Source organism: Carcharhinus amblyrhynchos, chromosome 9 (assembly GCF_965287045.1).
Source record: "Carcharhinus amblyrhynchos chromosome 9, sCarAmb.v2.hapA, whole genome shotgun sequence".
In the NCBI taxonomy this organism is placed as follows: domain Eukaryota; kingdom Metazoa; phylum Chordata; class Chondrichthyes; order Carcharhiniformes; family Carcharhinidae; genus Carcharhinus; species Carcharhinus amblyrhynchos.
In genome coordinates this window covers 1,035,422-1,062,376 of record NC_137332.1, presented here as the reverse complement: position 1 = coordinate 1,062,376, position 26,955 = coordinate 1,035,422, and the positions used below count along the sequence as shown (strand labels likewise).

Below are 26,955 nucleotides of genomic sequence, written 5' to 3'. Positions count from 1 at the left end.
TGCTCTGGCCTCTGTGTAACTGCACTAGGTAGGTACAGCAAAAAACTCAGAGACTAACTGATAGGTTGACTTTTATTGAAAAAAGATGGAAAGAGGAATGCAGGAATGTAGGAGTAGAGTTAAGAGAGAGCGTGGAAGGCAGAAAGTGGACACGAGATTCTTTTGGTAGATAAGGAAAAGGAGAATCCAAAGAACTTCTACAAATACATGAAGTCCAAAAGAGTAACAAGGGAGAGAGTAGGGTCTCTTAAGTATCTACAAGGCCATCTATGTGTGGGTCCACAAGAGATGGGTGAGATCCTAAATGAATATTTCTCATCAGTATTTACTGTTGAGAAAAGCATGGATGTTAGGGAACTTGGGGAAATAAATAGTGATGTCTTGAGGAGTGTACATAATACAGAGAAGGAGGTGCTGGAAGTCTTAAAGCACATTAATGTAGATAAATCCCCGGGACCTGATGAAGTGTATCCCAGGACATTGTGGGAGGCTAGGGAGGAAATTGCGGGTCCCCGAGCCGAGGTATTTGAATCATCGATAGTCACGGGCGAGGTGCCTGAAGATTGGAGGGTGGCAAATGTTGTGTCTTTGCTTAAAAAGGGCTGCAGGGAAAAGCCTGGGAACTACAGGCCAGTGAGCCTCACATCTGTGGTGGGTAAATTGTTGGAAGGTAGTTTGAGAGACAGGATCTACAGGCATTTAGAGACACAAGGACTGATTAGGGACAGTCAGCATGGCTTTGTGAGTGGAAAATCATGTCTCACAAATTTAATGGAGTTTTTTGAAGGGGTAACAAAGAAGGTAGATGAGGGCAGTGCAGTTGATGTTGTCTACATGGACTTTAGCAAGGCCTTTGACAAGGTACCGCATGGTAGGTTGTTGCATAAGGTTAAATCTCACAGGGTCCAGGGTGAGGTATCGAAATGGATACAAAATTGGCTTCTTGACAGAAGCCAGAGGTGGTTGTAGAGAGTTGGTTTTCAAACTGGAGGCCTGTGACCAGCGGTGTGCCTCAGGGATCAGTGCTGGGCCCACTGTTATTTGTCATTTCTATTAATGATTCAGAGGAGAATATCGGAGGCAGGGTTAGTAAGTTTGCAGATGACACCAAGATTGGTGGCATAGTGGACAGTGAAGAAAGTTATCTCCGATTGCAACGGGATTTTATTCAATTGGGCCAGTGGGCTGACAAATAGCAGATCGAATTTAATTTAGAACAGTGTGACGCGATGCATTTTGGTAGACTGAACCAGGGCAGGACTTACTCAGTTAATGATAGGACATTGGGGAGAGTTACAGAACAAAGAGATCCAGGGGTACATGTTCATAGATCCTTGAAAGTGGAGTCACAGGTGGACAGAGTGGTGAAGAAGGCATTCGGCATGCTTGGTTTCATCGGTCAGAACATTGAATACAGGAGTTGGGACGTCTTGCTGAAGTTATACAAGACATTGGTAAGGCCACACTTGGAATACTGTGTGCAGTTCTGGTCAGCCTGTTATAGAAAGGGATAGGTATATACCGCAGGGCATGAGTTATAGCTGGGGGAAAGGAAATTATGACACGATTAGACAAGATTTAATATGCATAGGATGTGGAAGGAAACTGCAGGGGATGGGCACACTTGAAATGTGGAGCTTGTTCAAGGAACAACTACTGCCTGTCCTTGATAAGTATGTACCTGTCAGGCAGGGAGGAAGTGGTCGAGCAAGGGAACCGTGGTTTACTAAAGAAGTTGAATCTCTGGTGAAGAGGAAGAAGGAGGCTTATGTAAAGATGAGACGTGAAGGCTCAGTTAGGGCACTGGAGAGTTACAAGTTAGCCAGGAAGGAGCTAAAGAGAGAGCTAAGAAGAGCCAGGAGGGGAAATGAGAAATCTTTGGCAGGTAGGATCAAGGAAAACCCTAAAGCTTTCTATAGGCATGTTAAGAATAAAAGAATGACTAGGGTAAGATTAGGGCCAGTCAGGGACAGTAGTGGGAAGTTGTGCATGGAGTCCAAAAAGATGGGAGAGGCGCTAAATGAATATTTTTCATCAGTATTCACACAGGAGAAAGACAATGTTGTCGAGGAGAATACTGAGATTCAGGCTTTTAGACTAGACGGGATTGAGGTTCATAAGGAGGAGGTGTTAGCAATTCTGGAAAGTGTGAAAATAGATAAGTCCCCTGGCCCAGATGGGATTTATCCGAGGATTCTCTGGGAGGCTAGGGAGGAGATTGCAGCGCCGTTGGCTTTGATCTTTATGTCGTCATTGTCTACAGGAATAGTGCTGGAAGACTGGAGGATGACAAATGTTGTCCCCTTGTTCAAGAAGGGGAGTAGAGACCATCCTGGGAATTATAGACCGGTGAGCCTTACTTCTGTTGTGGGCAAAGTTTTGGAAAGGATTATAAGGGACAGGATTTATAATAATTTAGAAAGGAATATTTGATTAGGGATAGTCAACACGGTTTTGTGAAGGGTAGGTTGTGCCTCACAAACCCTATTGAGTTCTTTGAGAAGGTGACCAAAGAGGTGGATAAGGGTAAAGCAGTTGATGTGGTGTATATGGATTTTAGCAAAGCGTTTGATAAGGCTCCCCACAGTAAGCTGTTGCAGAAAATACAGATGCATGGGATTGAGGGTGATTTAGCAGTTTGGATCAGGAATTGGCTAGCTGATAGAAGACAGAGGGTGGTGGTTGATGGGAAATATTCAACCTGGAGTTCAGTTACTAGTGGTGTACCTCAGGGATCTGTTTTGGGGCCACTGCTGTTTGTCATTTTTATAAATGACCTAGATGAGGGAGTAGAAGGATGGGTTAGTAAATTTGCGGATGACACTAAAGTCAGTGGAGTTATGATCAGTGCGGATGGATGTTACAGTTTGCAGAGGGACATAGATAAGCTGCAGAGCTGGGCTGAGAGGTGGCAAATTGAGTTTAATGTGGAAAAGTGTGAGGTGATTCACTTTGGAAGGAGTAACAGGAATACAGAGTCCTGGGCTAATGGTAAGATACTTGGTAGTGTGGATGAGCAGAGAGATTTCGGTGTCCATGTGCATAGATCCCTGAAAGTTGGCACCCAGGTTGACAAGGTTGTTAAGAAGGCATACGGTGTGTTAGTTTTTATTGGTAGAGGGATTGAATTTCGGAGCCGTGAGGTCATGTTGCAACTGTACAAAACTCTGGTGCGGCCGCACTTGGAGTATTGCGTACAGTTCTGGTCGCCGCATTATAAGAAACCCTTCTCGGGTGTGGTGGCTCTCCTCTTGCTGGCGATGTTCACCATTGTTGTAGCTCGTTCGTGGGGTCAGAGAGAGAGAGATTCCTGGTTGTGCAGCATCCTTTATACCCCGTTTGGTTTCTCGCCCCTTTTTTTTGGCCGTTGCCAATCAATCGATCAGGACTTGATCCCCCTGATCGATAAGAGTCCAATCAGGTGCTCCCACACCGATCTCTGGGTGTGTCCCTGGCAGCCATGTCTGTATGTGTTGTAGGCACAGAGGTCACATAGCTTCCTCCTAAATAAGGATTCACGGTGCCTTTATGTCTGGCACACAACCCAGTGTGACCAGAAAGTCTCTTTCATCCTGGAGATGGCCCATATCCTGTGTATTCACTCATCAGGGTTACAGCCTGTTTGTCTGTCTTTAAACTGCAGCCTGTCGGTTTAGTTTCTTGCCCAGTTATCCCAGAGTGCTTTACAAAACGCCATTTTAGACGGCCTGTTTGGCTACATTGGGAAGGTCTTATGAGGAAAGGCTGAGGGACTTGAGGTTATTTTCGTTAGAGAGAAGAAGGTTAAGAGGTGACTTAATTGAGGCATACAAGATGATCAGAGGATTGGATAGGGTGGACAGTGAGAGCCTTTTTCCTCGGATGGTGATGGCTAACACGAGGGGACATAGCTTTAAATTAAGGGGTGGTAACTATAAGACAGATGTCAGAGGTAGGTTCTTTACTCAGAGGGTAGTAAGGTCGCGGAATGCCCTGCCTGCAGCAGTTGTGGACTCGCCAACTTTAAGAGCGTTCAAATGGTCAGTGGATAGGCATATGGATAACATTGGAATAGTTTAGGTTAGAGGGTCATTAGATTGGTTCCACTGGTTGGTGCAACATCGAGGGCCGAAGGACCTGTACTGCGCTGGAATGTTCTATGATATTATTAAACTAAAAAGAGTGCAGAAAAGATTTACTAGGATGCTACCGGGACTTGATGGTTTGAGTTATAAGGAGAGGCTGGATAGACTGGGACTTTTTTGTCTGGAGTGTAGAAGGTTGACAGGTGATCTTCTTGAGGTCTGTAAGATAACGATGGGTACAGATCAGCTAGTCAATATCTTTTCCCAAAGGTAGGGGAGTCTAAAACTAGAGGGCAGAGGTTTAAGGTGAGAGGGGAGAGATAAAGAAGTGTCCAGAGGGGCAATTTTTTCACACAGAGGGTGGTGAGTGTCTGGAACAAGCTGCCAGAGGTAGTAGTAGAGGCGGGTACAATTCTGTCCTTTAAAAAGCTGTTAGATAGTTACATTGGTAAGATGAGTATTGAGGGATATGGGCCAAATACGGGCAATTGGGACTCGCTGATGGGTTTTGAAAAAAAGGGTGGCATAGACAAGTTGGGTCAAAGGGCCAGTTTCCATGCTGTAAACCTCTATGACTCTGTGAATAAATCAATCTTGCTACAATTGTGTAGGGTTTTGGTGAGACCAACATCTGGAATACTGCCTGCTGCCTTGCTCTCTGGCGTAGCACTAACAGCAGTTTATCAAAGATTCACTTGATTAATTCCTGGACTGAGAGCATGAGCCAATAAGGAGTGATTGAGTAGATCAGATTTATACTCTCTGGACTTCAGAAGAATGAGAGGTGATCTCATTCAAGCATTGTAAATTCTTCGAGGGGTCTACAGGATACTCATTGGCTGGGGAATCAGCAGCATGGGGCTTCAGGATAAGGAGTAGAATGTTTCACAGTGAGAGGAGCAGGAATTCTTCTGGAAATTTTCTCCCACAGAGAGTGATGGATGTTCCAGCATTCAATCTATTTAAGGCTGGGAGAGACAGATTGTTATTCTTTTTGGGAATTAAGGGATATTGGGAAAAGGCAGGAAAATAGATAGCAAAAGTTTCCACGGGTATATAAAACAAAAAAGAGCGGTGAAAGTAAACATTTGTCATTTAGAGGGTGAGAAGGGAGATGTAATAACTGGAAATGAGAAAATGGCTGAGGCATTGAACACGTATTTTGTGTCGATCTTCACAGTGGAAAACACAAATAACATAGCAAAAATTGATGACAGGAAGACCAAGGCAGGGGAGAACCTAGAAACTCTCATTATCACAAAAGAGGCTGTGTTGGGCAAGTTAATGGGGGCTAAAGATAGACAAGTCTCCTGGTCCTGATGGAATGCATCCCAGGGAACTAAAAGAGATGGAGGAGGGAACAGTAAATGCACTAATGGTAATTTACCAAAATTCACTGGACTCTGGGGTGGTTCCCTCAGATTGGAAAACAGCAAATGTGACGCCACTGTTTAAAAAAGGAGATAGACAAAAGGCAGGTAACTATAGGCCGGTTAGCTTAACTTCTGTAGTAGGGAAAATGCTTGAATCTATCATCAGGGAAGAAATAGCGAGACATCTGGATATAAATTGTCCCATTGGTAAAACACAGCATGGGTTCATGAAGGGAAGGTCATGTTTGACTAATCTGGTGGAATTCTTTGGGAACATTCCATGTGCAGTGGACAACGGGGAACCTGTGGATGTGGTGTATCTGGATTTCCAGAAGGCATTTGACAAGGTGCCGCACCAAAGACTGCTACATAAGATAAAGGTGCACGGTGTTACGGGTAATGTATTAGCATGGATAGAGGATTGGTTAATTAACAGAAAGCAAAGAGTGGGGGGTAAATGGGTGTTTTTCTGGTTTGGTGATCAGTGACTAGTGGTGTGCCTCTGGGATCAGTGTTGGGACCACAATTGTTTATGATTTACATCGATGATTTGGAGTTGGGGACCAAGTGTAGTGTGTCAAAATTTGCTGATGACACTAAAATGAGTATGATGTGGAGTTGCCAGCGTTGGATTGGGATGGGCACAGTAAGTAATCTCACAACATCAGGTGAGTGCCTGATGAAGAGGCAGTGCTCCAAAAGCTCTTGCTACCAAGTAAACCTGTTGGACTTTAACCTGGTGTCCTGAGACTACTTACTAAGGTGAGTGGCAGGGCAAAGTGTGCAGAAGACACTGAAAGTCTGCAAAGGGATATAGATAGTCTCAGTGAGTGGGTGAGGGTCTGGCAGATGGAGTACAATGTTGGCAAATGTGAGGTCATCCATTTTGGTAGGAATAACAGCAAAATGGACTATTATTTAAATGGTAAAAAATTGCAGCATGCTGCTGTGCAGAGGGATCTGGGTGTCCTTGTGCAGGAACCTCAAGGAGTTGGTTTGCAGGTGCAGCAGGTAATTAAGAAGCAAATGGAATTTTGTCCTTCATTGCTAGAGGGATAGAGTTTAAAAACAGTGAGGTTATGTTGCAGCTGTATAAGGTGCTGGTGAGGCCACACCTGGAGTTACTGTGTACAGTTTTGGTCTCCTTACTTGAGAAAGGATATACTGGCACTGGAGGGGGTGCAGAGGAGATTCACTAGGTTGATTCTGGAGTTGAGAGGGTTGGATTATGAGGAGAGACTGAGTAGACTGGGGCTATACTCATTGGAATTCAGAAGAATGAGGGGAGATCTTATAGAAACATCTAAGATTATGAAGGGAATCGATAAGATAGAAGCAGGGAAGTTGTTTCCACTGGCGGGTGAAACTAGAACTAGGAGGAATAGCCTCAAAATAAGGGGAAGCAGATTTAGGACTGAGTTGAGGAGGAACTTCTTCACACAAAGGGTTGTGAATCTGTGGAATTCCCTGACCAGTGAAACAGTTGAGGCTCCCTCATTGAATGTTTTTAAGGTAAGGATAGATAAATGTTTGAACAGTAAAGGAATTAAGGGTTATGGTGAGTGGGTGGGTAAGTGGAGCTGAGTCCACAAAAAGATCAGCCATGATCTTATTAAATGGCGGAGCAGGCTCGAGGGGCCGAATGGTCTTATCCTGCACTCTTGTTCCTTGTGTTTTTCGAAGTGGGAGATCTTAAAACAATAACATTCATTAACGGGACTCGGAACAAGAGGAAAGTAAAAGTCTCCAGACAGTGAATCAAAAACAGAATGAAAAGGATAGAAGGTTGACAGTGATTGATGAGAATTATTATCAAATGGCAGCACGGTGACACAGTGTTTAGCACCGCTCCCTCACAGCGCCAGGGACCCAGGGCAGTACGGTGGGTCGGTGGTTAGCACTGCTGTCTCACAGTGCCAGGGACCCTGGTTCAATTCTGGCCTTGGTGTCTGTGTGAGTTCCTTCTGGGTGCTCCGGGTTCTTCCCTCAGTCCAAAGCTGTGCAGTTTAGGTGGATTGACCATGCTGAGTTGCTCCTTGGTATTCAAAGATGTTTATCTGAGGAGGTTTAGCGATCTGGTAAATGTTTGGGGATGTCGGGATAGAATGTGGGAGAGAGGCGTCCCAATGGGAGAGAGCGGGGCCAATGGGAGAGAGCGGGACCAATGGGAGAGAGAGGGGTCAATGGGAGAGAGCGGGGCCAATGGGAACGAGCGGGACCAATGGGAGCGAGCGGGCCAATGGGAACGAGCGGGACCAATGGGAGCGAGCAGGCCAATGGGAGAGAGCCGGACCAATGGGAGAGAGCGGGACCAATGGGAGAGAGCGGGGCCAATGGGAGAGAACGGGGCCAATGGGAGATAGCCGGGCCAATGGGAGAGAGCGAAGCCAATGGGAGAGAGCGGGGCCAATGGGAGAGAGCGAGGCCAATGGGAGAGAGCGGGGCCAATGGGAGAGAGCCGGGCCAATGGGAGAGAGCGGGGCCAATGGGAGAGAGCGGGGCCAATGGGAGAGAGAGGGGTCAATGGGAGAGAGCGGGGCCAATGGGAGAGAGCGGGACCAATGGGAGAGAGAGGGGTCAATGGGAGAGAGCGGGGCCAAAGGGAGAGAGCGGGGCCAAAGGGAGAGAGCGGGGCCAAAGGGAGAGAGCGGGGCCAATGGGAGAGAGCGGGGCCAATGGGAGAGAGCGGGGCCAATGGGAACGAGCGGGACCAATGGGAGCGAGCGGGCCAATGGGAGAGAGAGGGGCCAATGGGAGAGAGCGGGACCAATGGGAGAGAGCGGGGTCAATGGGAGAGAGCGGGGTCAATGGGAGAGAGCGGGGCCAATGGGAGAGAGCGGGACCAATGGGAGAGAGAGGGGTCAATGGGAGAGAGCGGGGCCAATGGGAGAGAGCGGGGCCAATGGGAACGAGCGGGACCAATGGGAGCGAGCGGGCCAATGGGAACGAGCGGGACCAATGGGAGCGAGCAGGCCAATGGGAGAGAGCCGGACCAATGGGAGAGAGCGGGGCCAATGGGAGAGAGCGGGGCCAATGGGAGAGAACGGGGCCAATGGGAGAGAGCCGGGCCAATGGGAGAGAGCGAGGCCAATGGGAGAGAGCGGGGCCAATGGGAGAGAGCGAGGCCAATGGGAGAGAGCGGGGCCAATGGGAGAGAGCCAGGCCAATGGGAGAGAGCGGGGCCAATGGGAGAGAGCGGGGCCAATGGGAGAGAGAGGGGTCAATGGGAGAGAGCGGGGCCAATGGGAGAGAGCGGGACCAATGGGAGAGAGAGGGGTCAATGGGAGAGAGCGGGGCCAAAGGGAGAGAGCGGGGCCAATGGGAGAGAGCGGGGCCAATGGGAGAGAGCGGGGCCAATGGGAGAGAGCGGGGCCAATGGGAGAGAGCGGGGCCAATGGGAACGAGCGGGGCCAATGGGAACGAGCGGGACCAATGGGAACGAGCGGGACCAATGGGAACGAGCGGGACCAATGGGAGAGAGTGGGGCCAATGGGAGAGAGCGGGGCCAATGGGAGAGAGCGGGGCCAATGGGAGAGAGCGGGGTCAATGGGAGAGAGCGGGGCCAATGGGAGAGAGCGGGGCCAATGGGAGAGAGCGGGGCCAATGGGAGAGAGCGTGGTCAATGGGAGAGAGCGGGGTCAATGGGAGAGAGCGGGGTCAATGGGAGAGAGCGGGGCCAATGGGAGAGAGCGGGACCAATGGGAGAGAGAGGGGTCAATGGGAGAGAGCGGGGCCAATGGGAGAGAGCGGGGCCAATGGGAACGAGCGGGGCCAATGGGAGAGAGCGGGGCCAATGGGAGAGAGCGGGGTCAATGGGAGAGAGCGGGGTCAATGGGAGAGAGCGGGGTCAATGGGAGAGAGCGGGGCCAATGGGAGAGAGCGGGGTCAATGGGAGAGAGCGGGGCCAATGGGAGAGAGCGGGGTCAATGGGAGAGAGCGGGGCCAATGGGAGAGAGCGGGGCCAATGGGAGAGAGCGGGGCCAATGGGAGAGAGCGGGGCCAATGGGAGAGAGCGGGGCCAATGGGAGAGAGCGGGGTCAATGGGAGACAGCGGGGTCAATGGGAGAGAGCGGGGTCAATGGGAGAGAGCGGGGTCAATGGGAGAGAGCGGGGCCAATGGGAGAGAGTGGGACCAATGGGAGACAGCGGGGTCAATGGGAGAGAGTGGGGCCAATGGGAGTGAGCGGGGCCAATGGGAGAGAGCGGGGTCAATGGGAGAGAGCGGGGTCAATGGGAGTGAGCGGGGCCAATGGGAGTGAGCGGGGCCAATGGGAGAGAGCGGGGCCAATGGGAGAGAGCGGGGCCAATGGGAGAGAGCGGGGCCAATGGGAGAGAGCGGGGTCAATGGGAGAGAGCGGGGTCAATGGGAGAGAGCGGGGCCAATGGGAGAGAGCGGGGTCAATGGGAGAGAGCGGGGTCAATGGGAACGAGCGGGGCCACCTGGCTGGAGAGGAGATGAAGGAATTGCTGCAGGAATGAGCAGAGGGAATTGATTCGCTCATTCAAGGAGCTAACACAGCATGATGGGCTGAATGGCTGTCTCTGGTGCTATATCATTGTTTGAGTTGATAAGTGGGTGGATGGATGTGTGTCTGTGTGGGTGTGTGTGCGTACATGGATGTATTTCCAGGTGTGGGTGGGTGTGTGTGTGAGGGGCTGGGTGAGTATGTCTGTGTGTCTGTGTATGTGGGTGTTAGTGGGTGAATGTGTGTGTGTTTCCAGGTGTGTGTGGATGTGTGGCTGGGTGAGTGCCTGAGTGGGTGTATTTCCAGATGTGGGTGGGTAAGTGTGTGTGGGTGTGGGTGTGGGTGTGTGTGTGTGGGTGTGTGGGTGAGTGGGTGAGTGCCTGCATGTGCGCGTATGTGCATGATGAAGTGTCTAGATGGGTGTGTGTGTGTGTGAGTGTGCGGGTGTACGTGCATGGTGTGGGTATGTGAGTGTGTATGTGTGTGGGCGCGAGTGTGTTGGTGGGTGGGGATGTGTGGGGGTATGTGTGTGTGCGTGTGTGGGCGGGGGAATGTGTGTGTGTAGGGGTGTGTATGTGGGGGTGGGGATGTGTATGGTGTGGGGGTGTGTGTAGGGGTGTATGTGTGTGTAGGGGTGTGTGTGGGAGTGGGGGTGGGGGTGTGTGGGGGTGGGGGTGTGTGAGGGTGGGGATGTGTGGGGTGGGGGTGCTTGGGGGTGGGGGTGTGTGGGGGTGGGGGTGTGTGAGGATGGGGGTGTGTGGGGGTGGGGGTGTGTGGGGGTGGGGATGTGTGGGGGTGGGGATGTGTGGGGGTGGGGGTGGGGGTGTGTGGGGGTGGGGGTGTGTGGGGGTGGGGATGTGTGGGGGTGGGGGTGGGGGTGTGTGGGGGTGGGGGTGGGGAGTGATGCGGGTATTTCAGTGACGGTCTATTTGTTCTCAGGTGAACACAAACGCTCTGGGTCTCCTGGGGGAGAAGGGTCAGAAAGGGGAGCGCGCAGTCGTGGAACCGGTGAGTCGAGTCTCAGCATCATCAGCACTTCAACAGAGGCGGGAAGTGTGGGTGGGGGTCTCCCAGCAACCCCCCAGCCCGAGCCAGGGTCAGCCCAGCTCCCTGACAGTGTGCGTACTGCCTCCCTTAGCCAAATAGCCACTGTCACTCCATTCATGAATCTCAGGCCACTGCTGGGAGGCAGAGAGAGAGAACGAGAGGGACAGGGACAGAGAGAGTGAGAACGAGAGGGACAGGGACAGAGAGAGAGAGAGAATGAGAGGGACAGGGACAGAGAGAGAGAGAACGAGAGGGACAGGGACAGAGGAGAGAGAGAACGAGAGGGACAGGGACAGAGAGAGAGAGAGAATGAGAGGGACAGGGACAGAGAGAGAGAGAACGAGAGGGACAGGGACAGAGGAGAGAGAGAACGAGAGGGACAGGGACACAGAGAGAGAGAACGAGAGGGACAGGGACAGAGGAGAGAGAGAACGAGAGGGACAGGGACACAGAGAGAGAGAGAGAATGAGAGGGACAGAGAGAGGGGGGAGAGAGAGAGGGACAGAGAGACAGAGAGAGAGAGAGGGACAGAGAGACAGAGAGAGAGCAAGAGAGAGGCACAGAGAGGCAGAGAGAGAGAGTGGGACAGAGAGACAGACAGAGAGAGAGAGGGACAGAGGGACAGAGAGAGAGAGAGAGGGACAGACAGAGAGAGAGAGAGAGAGAGGGACGGAGACCAAGAGACAGAGAGAGAGAGAGAGAGAGACAGAGACCGAGAGGGACAGACAGAGAGAGAGAGACACAGAGAGAGAGAGAGAGGGACAAAGTGAGAGAGAGAGAGAGACCGAGAGGGACAGAGAGAGAGACTGAGATGAACAGAGAGAGAGAGAAAACGAGAAGGACAGAGAGAGAGAGGGGGATAGCGACTGAGAGAGACAGTGACAGAGAGAGGGAGTGACAGAGGTATGAAAAGCAAGAGAAGGGGAAAGAGAGAGGGAGGGGAATGCAGAGACAGAGACAGAAACAAAATGAAACAGACAGAGAGAGCGAGGCAAAACCAAAATGAGAGACACCGATACAGATCGAGAGAAAGAATCAGAGAATCTCATAGACAAAGAGAGAGAGAGACAGTGAGAGAAAGGGGCAGACAGAGAGAGGCAGACAGAGAGAGAGACGGAGACAGTCAGAAAAAGGTGAAAACACAAGGGAACAGGAGAAATTTCTGATCAAAGGCGATTTACCAAAGCTAATGATTGTATTCTCATTGTTTCAGGGAATGCTGATAGAAGGGCCTCCAGGATTAGAGGGACCAGCGGTATGGCGATGATTACACACGCACAACACCAACATCACACTGTATCATCACTCCCAATACCCACTGTTTAATTACTCACCGTGTATAATCACAGCACACTGTATCATCACTCCCAATCCCCGCTGTTTAATTACTGTCCGTGTATAATCACAGCACACTGTATCATCAGTCCCAATCCCCGCTGTTTAATTACTGTCCGTGTATAATCACAGCACACTGTATCATCACTCCCAATCCCCACTGTTTAATTACTGTCTGTGTATAATCACAGCACACTGTATCATCACTCCCAATCCCCGCTGTTTAATTAAAGTCCGTGTATAATCACAGCACACTGTATCATCACTCCCAATCCCCGCTGTTTAATTACTGTCCGTGTATAATCACAGCACACTGTATCATCACTCCTAATCCCCACTGTTTAATTACTGTCCGTGTATAATCACAGCACACTGTATCATCAGTCCCAATCCCCGCTGTTTAATTAAAATCCGTGTATAATCACAGCACACTGTATCATCAGTCCCAATCCCCGCTGTTTAATTACTGTCCGGGTATAATCACAGCACACTGTTTCATCACTCCCAATCCCTGCTGTATAATTACTGTCCGTGTATAATCAGAGCACACTGTATCATCACTCCCAATAGCTGTTGTTTAATTACTCATCGTGTATAATCACAGCATACTGTATCATCACTCCCAATCCCCACTGTTTAATTACTGTCCGTGTATAATCACAGCACACTGTATCATCACTCCCAATCCCCGCTGTTTAATTACTGTCTGTGTATAATCACAGCACACTGTATCATCACTTCCAATCCTCGCTGTTTGATTACTGTCCGTGTATAATCACAGCACACTGTATCATCACTCCCAATCCCCGCTGTTTAATTACTGTCCGTGTATAATCACAGCACACTGTTTCATCACTCCCAATCCCCACTGTTTAATTATTGTCTGTGTATAATCACAGCACACTGTAACATCACTCCCAATTCCCACTGTTTAATTACTGTCCATGTATAATCACAGCAAACTGTATCATCACTCCCAATTCCCACTGTTTAATTACTGTCCGTGTATAATCACAGCACACTGTATCATCACTCCCAATTCCCACTGTTTAATTACTGTCCGTGTATAATCACAGCACACTGTATCATCACTCCCAATCCCCACTGTTTAATTACTGTCCGTGTATAATCACAGCACACTGTATCATCAATCCCAATCCCCACTGTTTAATTACTGTCCGTGTATAATCACAGCACACTGTATCATCAGTCTCAATCCCCGCTGTTTAATTACTCACCGTGTATAATCACAGCACACTGTATCATCACTCCCAATCCCTGCTGTGTAATTCCTGTCCGTGTATAATCACAGCACACTGTATCATCACTCCCAATCCCTGCTGTGTAATTAATGTCCGTGGATAATCACAGCACACTGTATCATCACTCCCAATCCCTGCTGTGTAATTCCTGTCCGTGTATAATCACAGCACACTGTATCATCACTCCCAATCCCCGCTGTTTAATTACTGTCCGTGTATAATCACAGCACACTGTATCATCACTCCCAATCCCCACTGTTTAATTACTGTCCGTGAATAATCACAGCACACTGTATCATCACTCTCAATCCCCGCTGTTTATTTACTGTCCGTGTATAATCACAGCACACTGTATCATCACTCCCAATCCCCACAGTTTAATTACTCACCGTGTATAATCACAGCACACTGTATCATCACTCCCAATCCCACTGTTTAATTACTGTCCATGTATAATCACAGCACACTGTTTCATCACTCCCAATCCCCACTGTTTAATGACTGTCAGTGTATAATCACAGCACACTGTATCATCACTCCCAATCCCCGCTGTTTAATTACTGTTCGTGTATTACCACAGCACACTGTATCATCACTCCCAATCCCTGCTGTGTAATTAATGTCCGTGGATAATCACAGCACACTGTATCATCACTCCCAATCCCTGCTGTGTAATTCCTGTCCGTGTATAATCACAGCACACTGTATCATCACTCCCAATCCCCGCTGTTTAATTACTCACCGTGTATAATCACAGCACACTGTATCATCACTCCCAATCCCCACTGTTTAATTACTGTCCGTGAATAATCACAGCACACTGTATCATCACTCTCAATCCCCGCTGTTTATTTACCGTCCGTGTATAATCACAGCACACTGTATCATCACTCCCAATCCCCACTGTTTAATTACTGTCCGTGTATAATCACAGCACACTGTATCATCACTCCCAATCCCCGCTGTTTATTTACTGTCCGTGTATAATCACAGCACACTGTATCATCACTCCCAATCCCCACAGTTTAATTACTCACCGTGTATAATCACAGCACACTGTATCATCACTCCCAATCCCACTGTTTAATTACTGTCCGTGTATAATCACAGCACACTGTTTCATCACTCCCAATCCCCACTGTTTAATGACTGTCAGTGTATAATCACAGCACACTGTATCATCACTCCCAATCCCCGCTGTTTAATTACTGTTCGTGTATTACCACAGCACACTGTATCATCACTCCCAATCCCCGCTGTTTATTTACTGTCCGTGTATAATCACAGCACACTGTATCATCACTCCCAATCCCCACAGTTTAATTACTCACCGTGTATAATCACAGCACACTGTATCATCACTCCCAATCCCACTGTTTAATTACTGTCCGTGTATAATCACAGCACACTGTTTCATCACTCCCAATCCCCACTGTTTATTGACTGTCAGTGTATAATCACAGCACACTGTATCATCACTCCCAATCCCCGCTGTCTAATTACTGTTCGTGTATTACCACAGCACACTGTATCATCACTCCCAATCCCCACTGTTTAATTACTGTCCATGTATAATCACAGCACACTGTATCATCACTCCCAATCCCCACTGTTTAATTACTGTCCGTGTATAATCACAGCACACTGTATCATCAGTCCCAATCCCCACTGTTTAATTACTCACCGTGTATAATCACAGCACACTGTATCATCACTCCCAATCACCTCTGTTTAATTACTGTCCGTGTATAATCACAGCACACTGTATCATCACTCCCAATCCCCACTGTTTAATTACTCACCGTGTATAATCACAGCACACTGTATCATCACTCCCAATCCCCGCTGTTTAATTACTGTCCGTTTATAATCACAGCACACTGTATCATCACTCCCAATCCCCACTGTTTAATTACTGTCCGTGTATAATCACAGCACACTGTATCATCACTCACAATCCCCGCTGTTTAATTACTCACCGTGTATAATCACAGCACACTGTATCATCACTCCCAATCCCCACAGTTTAATTACTCACCGTGTATAATCACAGCACACTGTATCATCACTCCCAATCCCCACTGTTTAATTACTGTCAGTGTATAATCACAGCACACTGTATCATCACTCCCAATCCCCGCTGTTTAATTACTGTCCGTGTATAATCACAGCACACTGTATCATCACTCCCAATCCCCACTGTTTAATTACTGTCTGTGTGTAATCACAGCACACTGTATCATCACTCCCAATCCCCGCTGTTTAATTTCTCACCGTGTATAATCACAGCACACTGTATCATCACTCCCAATCCCCGCTGTTTATTTATTGTCCGTGTATAATCACAGCGCAGTGTATCATCACTCCCAATCCCCGCTGTTTAATTACTGTCCGTGTATAATCACAGCACACTGTGTCATAACTCCCAATCCCCACAGTTTAATTACTCACCGTGTATAATCACAGCACACTGTATCATCACTCCCAATCCCCACTGTTTAATTACTGTCAGTGTATAATCACAGCACACTGTATCATCACTCCCAATCCCCGCTGTTTAATTACTGTCCGTGTATAATCACAGCACACTGTATCATCACTCCCAATCCCCACTGTTTAATTACTGTCCGTGTGTAATCACAGCACACTGTATCATCACTCCCAATCCCCGCTGTTTAATTTCTCACCGTGTATAATCACAGCACACTGTATCATCACTCCCAATCCCCGCTGTTTATTTATTGTCCGTGTATAATCACAGCGCAGTGTATCATCACTCCCAATCCCCGCTGTTTAATTACTGTCCGTGTATAATCACAGCACACTGTGTCATAACTCCCAATCCCCACAGTTTAATTACTCACCGTGTATAATCACAGCACACTGTATCATCACTCCCAATCCCCACAGTTTAATTACTCACCGTGTATAATCACAGCACACTGTATCATCACTCCCAATCCCCACTGTTTAATTACTGTCCGTGTATAATCACAGCGCAGTGTATCATCGCTCCCAATCCCGACTGTTTAATTACTGTCCGTGTATAATCACAGCACACTGTGTCATAACTCCCAATCCCCATAGTTTAATTACTGACCGTGTATAATCACAGCACACTGTATCATCACTCCCAATCCCCACTGTTTAATTACACACCGTGTATAATCACAGGACACTGTATCATCACTCCCAATCCCCGCTGTTTATTTACTGTCCGTGTATAATCACAGCACACTGTATCATCACTCCCAATCCCCGCTGTTTAATTACTGTCCGTGTATAATCACAGCACACTGTATCATCACTCCCAATTCCCACTGTTTAATTACTGTCCGTGTATAATCACTGCGCACTGTATCGTCACTCCCAATCCCCACTGTTTAATTACTGTCCATGTATAATCACAGCACACTGTATCATCACTCCCAATCCCCGCTGTTTAATTACTGTCCGTGTATACTCACAGCACACTGTATCATCACTCCCAATCCCTGCTGTTTAATTACTCACCTGTATAATCACAGCACACTGTATCATCACTCCCAATCCCCACTGTTTAATTACTGTCCATGTATAATCACAGCACACTGTATCATCACTCCCAATCCCCGCTGTTTAATTACTGTCCGTGTATACTCACAGCACACTGTATCATCACTCCCAATCCCTGCTGTTTAATTACTCACCTGTATAATCACAGCACACTGTATCATCACTCCCAATCACCACTGTTTAATTACTGTCCGTGTATAATCACAGCACACTGTACCATCACTCCCAATCACCGCTGTTTAATTACTCACCGTGTATAATCACAGCACACTGTATCATCCCCCCCAATCCCTGCTGTGTAATTCCTGTCCGTGTATAATCACAGCACACTGTATCATCACTCCCAATCCCTGCTGTGTAATTAATGTCCGTGTATAATCACAGCACACTGTATCATCACTCCCAATCCCCACTGTTTAATTACTGTCCGTGAATAATCACAGCACACTGTATCATCACTCTCAATCCCCGCTGTTTATTTACCGTCCGTGTATAATCACAGCACACTGTATCATCACTCCCAATCCCCGCTGTTTAATTACTGTCCGTGTATAATCACAGCACACTGTATCATCACTCCCAATCCCCGCTGTTTATTTACTGTCCGTGTATAATCACAGCACACTGTATCATCACTCCCAATCCCACTGTTTAATTACTGTCCGTGTATAATCACAGCACACTGTTTCATCACTCCCAATCCCCACTGTTTAATTACTTTCAGTGTATAATGACAGAACACTGTATCATCACTCCCAATCCCCGCTGTTTAATTACTGTTCGTGTATTACCACAGCACACTGTATCATCACTCCCAATCCCCACTGTTTAATTACTGTCCGTGTATAATCACAGCACACTGTGTCATAACTCCCAATCCCCACAGTTTAATTACTCACCGTGTATAATCACAACACACTGTATCATCACTCCCGTTCCCCACTGTTTAATTGCTCACCGTGTATAATCACAGCACACTGTATCATCACTCCCAATCCCCACTGTTTAATTACACACCGTGTATAATCACAGGACACTGTATCATCACTCCCAATCCCCGCTGTTTATTTACTGTCCGTGTATAATCACAGCACACTGTATCATCACTCCCAATCCCCGCTGTTTAATTACTGTCCGTGTATAATCACAGCACACTGTATCATCACTCCCAATTCCCACTGTTTAATTACTGTCCGTGTATAATCACTGCGCACTGTATCGTCACTCCCAATCCCCACTGTTTAATTACTGTCCATGTATAATCACAGCACACTGTATCATCACTCCCAATCCCCGCTGTTTAATTACTGTCCGTGTATACTCACAGCACACTGTATCATCACTCCCAATCCCTGCTGTTTTATTACTCACCTGTATAATCACAGCACACTGTATCATCACTCCCAATCCCCGCTGTTTAATTACTCACTGCGTATAATCACAGCACACTGTATCATCACTCCCAATCCCCACTGTTTAATTACTGTCCATGTATAATCACAGCACACTGTATCATCACTCCCAATCCCCGCTGTTTAATTACTGTCCGTGTATACTCACAGCACACTGTATCATCACTCCCAATCCCCGCTGTTTAATTACTCACCGTGTATAATCACAGCACACTGTATCATCACTCCCAATCCCCGCTGTTTAATTACTGTCCGTGTATAATCACAGCACACTGTATCATCACTCCCAATCCCTGCTGTTTAATTACTCACCTGTATAATCACAGCACACTGTATCATCAGTCTCAATCCCCGCTGTTTAATTACTCACCGTGTATAATCACAGCACACTGTATCATCACTCCCAATCCCTGCTGTTTAATTACTCACCTGTATAATCACAGCACACTCTATCATCAGTCTCAATCCCCGCTGTTTAATTACTCACCGTGTATAATCACAGCACACTGTATCATCACTCCCAATCCCCGCTGTTTAATTACTGTCCGTGTATAATCACAGCACACTGTATCATCACTCCCAATCCCCGCTGTTTAATTACTGTCCGTGTATAATCACAGCACACTGTATCATCACTCCCAATCCCTGCTGTTTAATTACTCACCTGTATAATCACAGCACACTGTATCATCAGTCTCAATCCCCGCTGTTTAATTACTCACCGTGTATAATCACAGCACACTGTATCATCACTCCCAATCACCGCTGTTTAATTACTCACCGTGTATAATCACAGCACACTGTATCATCCCCCCCAATCCCTGCTGTGTAATTCCTGTCCGTGTATAATCACAGCACACTGTATCATCACTCCCAATCCCTGCTGTGTAATTAATGTCCGTGTATAATCACAGCACACTGTATCATCACTCCCAATCCCCACTGTTTAATTACTGTCCGTGAATAATCACAGCACACTGTATCATCACTCTCAATCCCCGCTGTTTATTTACCGTCCGTGTATAATCACAGCACACTGTATCATCACTCCCAATCCCCGCTGTTTAATTACTGTCCGTGTATAATCACAGCACACTGTATCATCACTCCCAATCCCCGCTGTTTATTTACTGTCCGTGTATAATCACAGCACACTGTATCATCACTCCCAATCCCCGCTGTTTATTTACTGTCCGTGTATAATCACAGCACACTGTATCATCACTCCCAATCCCACTGTTTAATTACTGTCCGTGTATAATCACAGCACACTGTTTCATCACTCCCAATCCCCACTGTTTAATTACTTTCAGTGTATAATGACAGAACACTGTATCATCACTCCCAATCCCCGCTGTTTAATTACTGTTCGTGTATTACCACAGCACACTGTATCATCACTCCCAATCCCCACTGTTTAATTACTGTCCGTGTATAATCACAGCACACTGTGTCATAACTCCCAATCCCCACAGTTTAATTACTCACCGTGTATAATCACAACACACTGTATCATCACTCCCGTTCCCCACTGTTTAATTGCTCACCGTGTATAATCACAGCACACTGTATCATCACTCCCAATCCCCACTGTTTAATTACACACCGTGTATAATCACAGGACACTGTATCATCACTCCCAATCCCCGCTGTTTATTTACTGTCCGTGTATAATCACAGCACACTGTATCATCACTCCCAATCCCCGCTGTTTAATTACTGTCCGTGTATAATCACAGCACACTGTATCATCACTCCCAATTCCCACTGTTTAATTACTGTCCGTGTATAATCACTGCGCACTGTATCGTCACTCCCAATCCCCACTGTTTAATTACTGTCCATGTATAATCACAGCACACTGTATCATCACTCCCAATCCCCGCTGTTTAATTACTGTCCGTGTATACTCACAGCACACTGTATCATCACTCCCAATCCCTGCTGTTTTATTACTCACCTGTATAATCACAGCACACTGTATCATCACTCCCAATCCCCGCTGTTTAATTACTCACTGCGTATAATCACAGCACACTGTATCATCACTCCCAATCCCCACTGTTTAATTACTGTCCATGTATAATCACAGCACACTGTATCATCACTCCCAATCCCCGCTGTTTAATTACTGTCCGTGTATACTCACAGCACACTGTATCATCACTCCCAATCCCCGCTGTTTAATTACTCACCGTGTATAATCACAGCACACTGTATCATCACTCCCAATCCCCGCTGTTTAATTACTGTCCGTGTATAATCACAGCACACTGTATCATCACTCCCAATCCCTGCTGTTTAATTACTCACCTGTATAATCACAGCACACTGTATCATCAGTCTCAATCCCCGCTGTTTAATTACTCACCGTGTATAATCACAGCACACTGTATCATCACTCCCAATCCCTGCTGTTTAATTACTCACCTGTATAATCACAGCACACTCTATCATCAGTCTCAATCCCCGCTGTTTAATTACTCACCGTGTATAATCACAGCACACTGTATCATCACTCCCAATCCCCGCTGTTTAATTACTGTCCGTGTATAATCACAGCACACTGTATCATCACTCCCAATCCCCGCTGTTTAATTACTGTCCGTGTATAATCACAGCACACTGTATCATCACTCCCAATCCCTGCTGTTTAATTACTCACCTGTATAATCACAGCACACTGTATCATCAGTCTCAATCCCCGCTGTTTAATTACTCACCGTGTATAATCACAGCACACTGTATCATCACTCCCAATCACCGCTGTTTAATTACTCACCGTGTATAATCACAGCACACTGTATCATCCCCCCCAATCCCTGCTGTGTAATTCCTGTCCGTGTATAATCACAGCACACTGTATCATCACTCCCAATCCCTGCTGTGTAATTAATGTCCGTGTATAATCACAGCACACTGTATCATCACTCCCAATCCCCACTGTTTAATTACTGTCCGTGAATAATCACAGCACACTGTATCATCACTCTCAATCCCCGCTGTTTATTTACCGTCCGTGTATAATCACAGCACACTGTATCATCACTCCCAATCCCCGCTGTTTAATTACTGTCCGTGTATAATCACAGCACACTGTATCATCACTCCCAATCCCCGCTGTTTATTTACTGTCCGTGTATAATCACAGCACACTGTATCATCACTCCCAATCCCACTGTTTAATTACTGTCCGTGTATAATCACAGCACACTGTTTCATCACTCCCAATCCCCACTGTTTAATTACTGTCAGTGTATAATCACAGAACACTGTATCATCACTCCCAATCCCCGCTGTTTAATTACTGTTCGTGTACATAGAACATAGAACATAGAACATAGAACATAGAACATTACAGCGCAGAACAGGCCCTTCGGCCCACGATGTTGCGCCGACCAGTTACAAAAACAATGACCCACTAGCCTATACCAATCCCTTTTCGTCCATAAACCTATCCAGAGATCTCTTAAACGCCCCCAAACTAGACGCATCTACGACTGCAGCAGGCAGGGCATTCCAATCCCTCACCACCCGCTGGGTAAAGAACCTACCCCTGACATCCGTCCTGTAGCTACCCCCCCTTAATTTAAAGTCATGCCCCCTCGTGCTAGCTTTCTCCATCCGAGGAAAAAGGCTATCACTATCCACCCTATCTAAACCCCTAATCATCTTATATGTTTCAATAAGATCCCCTCTTAGCCGCCTTCTTCCCAACGAAAACAACCCTAGATCCCTCAGTCTCTCCTCATAGGACCTCCCCACCATACCAGGCAACATCCTAGTAAACCTCCTCTGCACCCTCTCCAACGCCTCCACATCCTTCTTGTAATGCGGGGACCAGAACTGCACACAGTACTCCAAGTGCGGCCGCACTAGAGTAGTGTACAGTTGCAACATTACACTGCGACTCCTAAATTCAATCCCCCTACCAATAAACGCCAAGACACCGTACGCCTTCTTGACAACCTTATCTACTTGATTCCCAACTTTCAGGGATCTATGTACACACACACCTAGATCCCTCTGTTCATCCACACTATTCAAAGTCCTCCCGTTAGCCCTATACTCGACACATCTGTTGCTCCTACCAAAGTGAATTACCTCACACTTCTCCGCATTAAATTCCATCCGCCACCTCTCGGCCCAGCTCTGCAACCTATCTAAGTCTCCCTGCAGACTATGACACCCTTCCTCACAATCTACCACACCTCCAACTTTGGTGTCATCAGCAAATTTACTAATCCACCCAACTATACCCTCATCCAGATCATTAATAAAAATTACAAACAACAGTGGCCCCAAAACAGATCCCTGAGGCACACCACTCGTAACTGCACTCCATGATGAATATTTACCATCCACCACCACCCTCTGTCTCCTATCTGATAGCCAATTCCTGATCCAACTTCCTAGATTACCCACAATCCCATACATCTGCATTTTCTGCAGAAGCCTACCATGGTGAACCTTATCGAACGCCTTACTAAAATCCATGTATACCACGTCAACTGCCTTACCCCCATCCACCTCTTTGGTCACCTTCTCAAAAAACTCAATAAGGTTAGTAAGGCACGACCTACCCGCTACAAAACCATGCTGACTATTTCTAATCAATTCATTACACTCTAAATAACTATAAATCCTATCCCTAATAATTTTTTCTAAAACCTTGCCCACAACAGAAGTAAGACTCACCGGTCTATAATTCCCGGCAAAGTCTCTGTTCCCCTTCTTAAACAATGGGACAACATTCGCTATCCAGTGTATTACCACAGCACACTGTATCATCACTCCCAATCCCCACTGTTTAATTACTGTCCATGTATAATCACAGCACACTGTATCATCACTCCCAATCCCCGCTGTTTAATTACTGTCCGTGTATAATCACAGCACACTGTATCATCACTCCCAATCCCCACTGTTTAATTACTCACCGTGTATAATCACAGCACACTGTATCATCACTCCCAATCAGCTCTGTTTAATTACTGTCCGTGTATAATCACAGCACACTGTATCATCACTCCCAATCCCCACTGTTTAATTACTCACCGTGTATAATCACAGCACACTGTATCATCACTCCCAATCCCCACAGTTTAATTACTCAACGTGTATCATCACAGCACACTGTTTCATCACTCCCAATCCCCACTGTTTAATTACTGTCAGTGTATAATCACAGCACACTGTATCATCACTCCCAATCCCCACTGTTTAATTACTGTCCATGTATAATCACAGCACACTGTATCATCACTCCCAATCCCCACTGTTTAATTACTGTCCGTGTATAATCACAGCACACTGTTTCATCACTCCCAATCCCCACTGTTTAATTACTGTCCGTGTATAATCACAGCACACTGTATCATCACTCCCAATCCCCGCTGTTTAATTACTGTTCGTGTATTACCACAGCACACTGTATCATCACTCCCAATCCCCACTGTTTAATTACTGTCCATGTATAATCACAGCACACTGTATCATCAGTCGCAATCCCCACTGTTTAATTACTCACCGTGTATAATCACAGCACACTGTATCATCACTCCCAATCACCTCTGTTTAATTACTGTCCGTGTATAATCTCAGCACACTGTATCATCACTCCCAATCCCCACTGTTTAATTACTCACCGTGTATAATCACAGCACACTGTATCATCAGTCGCAATCCCCACTGTTTAATTACTCACCGTGTATAATCACAGCACACTGTATCATCACTCCCAATCACCTCTGTTTAATTACTGTCCGTGTATAATCTCAGCACACTGTATCATCACTCCCAATCCCCACTGTTTAATTTCTCACCGTGTATAATCACAACACACTGGATCATCACTCCCAATCCCCACAGTTTAATTTCTCACCGTGTATAATCACAGCACACTGTATCATCACTCCCAATCCCCACTGTTTAATTACTGTCAGTGTATAATCACAGCGCACTGTATCATCACTCCCAATCCCCGCTGTTTATTTATTGTCCGTGTATAATCACAGCACACTGTATCATCACTCCCAATCCCCGCTGTTTAATTACTGTCTGTGTATAATCTCAGCACACTGTATCATCACTCCCAATCCCCGCTGTTTAATTACTGTCCGTGTATAATCACAGCACACTGTATCATCACTCCCAATCCCGACTGTTTAATTACTGTCCATGTATAATCACAGCACACTGTATCATCACTCCCAATCCCCACAGTTTAATTACTCACCTTGTATAATCACAGCACACTGTATCATCACTCCCAATCCCGACTGTTTAATTACTCACCTTGTATAATCACAGCACACTGTATCATCACTCCCAATCCCCACTGTTTAATTACTGTCCGCGTATAATCACAGCACACTGTATCATCACTCCCATTACCCACTGTTTAATTACTCACCGTGTATAATCACAGCACACTGTATCATCACTCCCAATCCCCGCTGTTTAATTACTGTCCGGGTATAATCACAGCACACTGTATCATCACTCCCAATCCCCACTGTTTAATTATTGTCCGTGTATAATCACAGCACACTGTATCATCACTCCCATTCCCCACTGTTCAATTACTGTCCGTGTATAATCACAGCACACCGTAACAATATTCCCAATCCCCGCTGTTTTATTACTGTCCGTGTATAATCACAGCACACTGTATCATCACTCCCAATCCCCACAGTTGAATTACTCACCGTGTATAATCACAGCACACTGTATCATCAGTCCTAATCCCACTGTTTAATTACTGTCCGTGTATAATCACAGCACACTGTATCATCACTCCCAATCCCCACTGTTTAATTACACACCGTGTATAATCACAGCACACTGTATCATCACTCCCAATCCCCGCTGTTTAATTACTGTCCATGTATAATCACAGCACACTGTATCATCACTCCCAATCCCCACTGTTTAATTACACACCGTGTATAATCACAGCACACTGTATCATCACTCCCAACCCCCACAGTTTAATTATTGTCCATGTATAATCACAGCACACTGTATCATCAGTCCCAATCCCCGCTGTTTAATTACTGTCCGTTTATAATCATAGCACACTGCATCATCACTCCCAATCTTCTCTGTATCTGTAGAATCATGGAATTACACATTTCAGAAGAGATTCTTCTGCCAATCGAGGCCACACTGACGCGTTGGATACACCTGAACTCCCACCTAATCCCATCTGCCAGCACTTGGCCCATAGCCCTGAATGTTATGATGTGCCAAGTACTCATTTAAAGGATGTGAGGCATCCCGCCTGCACCCCCCTCCCAGGCAGCGCGTTCCAGATCCTCCCCGCCCTCTGGTAAAATGGTTTTTCCTCACATCCCTCCTCAACCTCTTATCCCTCACCTTGAGCTGATGTCCCCTTGTGACTGACCCTTCCACTAAGGGGAACAGCTGCTCCTTATCCACTCTGTTCGTGTCTCTCATAATCTTGTAAACCTCGATCAGATCCCCGTCAGTCTTCTCTGCTCCAATGAAAACAACCCAAGCCTTTCCAACCTCTCTTTATAATTTAAACACTCCATCCCAGGCAGCATCCTGGTGAATCTCCTCTGCACCCCCTCCAGTGCAATCACATCCTTCCGATAATGTGGTGACCAGAACTGCACACAGTGCTCCAGCTGTGACCTCACCAGAGTTCTACACAACTCCAACATGATTTCCCTGCTTTTGTAATCCATACCCCAATTGATAACATATCCTTTCGCTTTCAGAGATCTGTGAACAAACATAACAAGCCGTTTGTTCCACGGAACTTCTGAGTGTCCTCCCATTCATTGTGTGCTTTCTGGTCAAGTTACTTCTTCCAAGATATATCACCTCACATTTTTCAGGATTCAGTTCCATCTGTCACTTATCTTCCTATTTGACCATTCTGTCTGTAGAACATAGAACATTACAGCGCAGTACAGGCCCTTCAGCCCTCGATGTTGCACCGACCAGTGGAACCAATCTAATGACCCTCTAACCTAAACTATTCCAATGTTATCCATATGCCTGTCCACTGACCATTTGAATGCCCTTAAAGTTGGTGAGTCCACAACTGCTGCAGGCAGGGAATTCCAGGACCTTACTACCCTCTGAGTAAAGAACCTACCTCTGACATCCGTCCTATAATTACCACCCCTTAATTTAAAGCTATGTCCCCTTGTGTTAGCCATCACCATCCGAGGAAAAAGGCTCTCACTGTCCATCCTATCCAATCCCCTGATCATCTTGTATGCCTCAATTAAGTCACCTCTTAACCTTCTTCTTTCTAACGAAAACAACCTCAAGTCCCTCAGCCTTTCCTCATAAGACCTTCCCACCATACCAGGCAACATCCTGGTAAACCTCCTCTGCACCCTTTCCAATGCCTCCACATCTTTCTTATAATGCGGCGACCAGAACTGTACGCAATACTCCAA

General features: G+C 46.7%; 1 protein-coding gene across 1 annotated transcript in view; it reads left to right on the top strand.

The window, feature by feature from the left end:
- The window catches only part of col11a1a (collagen, type XI, alpha 1a), a 443,284-nt gene that overhangs the window by 146,460 nt on the left and 269,869 nt on the right, over positions 1 to 26,955 (top strand). The window contains exons 9-10 of the mRNA XM_080195067.1: positions 10,843 to 10,911; positions 12,164 to 12,205. Coding sequence (XP_080051193.1) covers positions 10,843 to 10,911; positions 12,164 to 12,205 — 111 coding nt within the window. The remainder of the gene's footprint in view (positions 1 to 10,842; positions 10,912 to 12,163; positions 12,206 to 26,955) is intronic.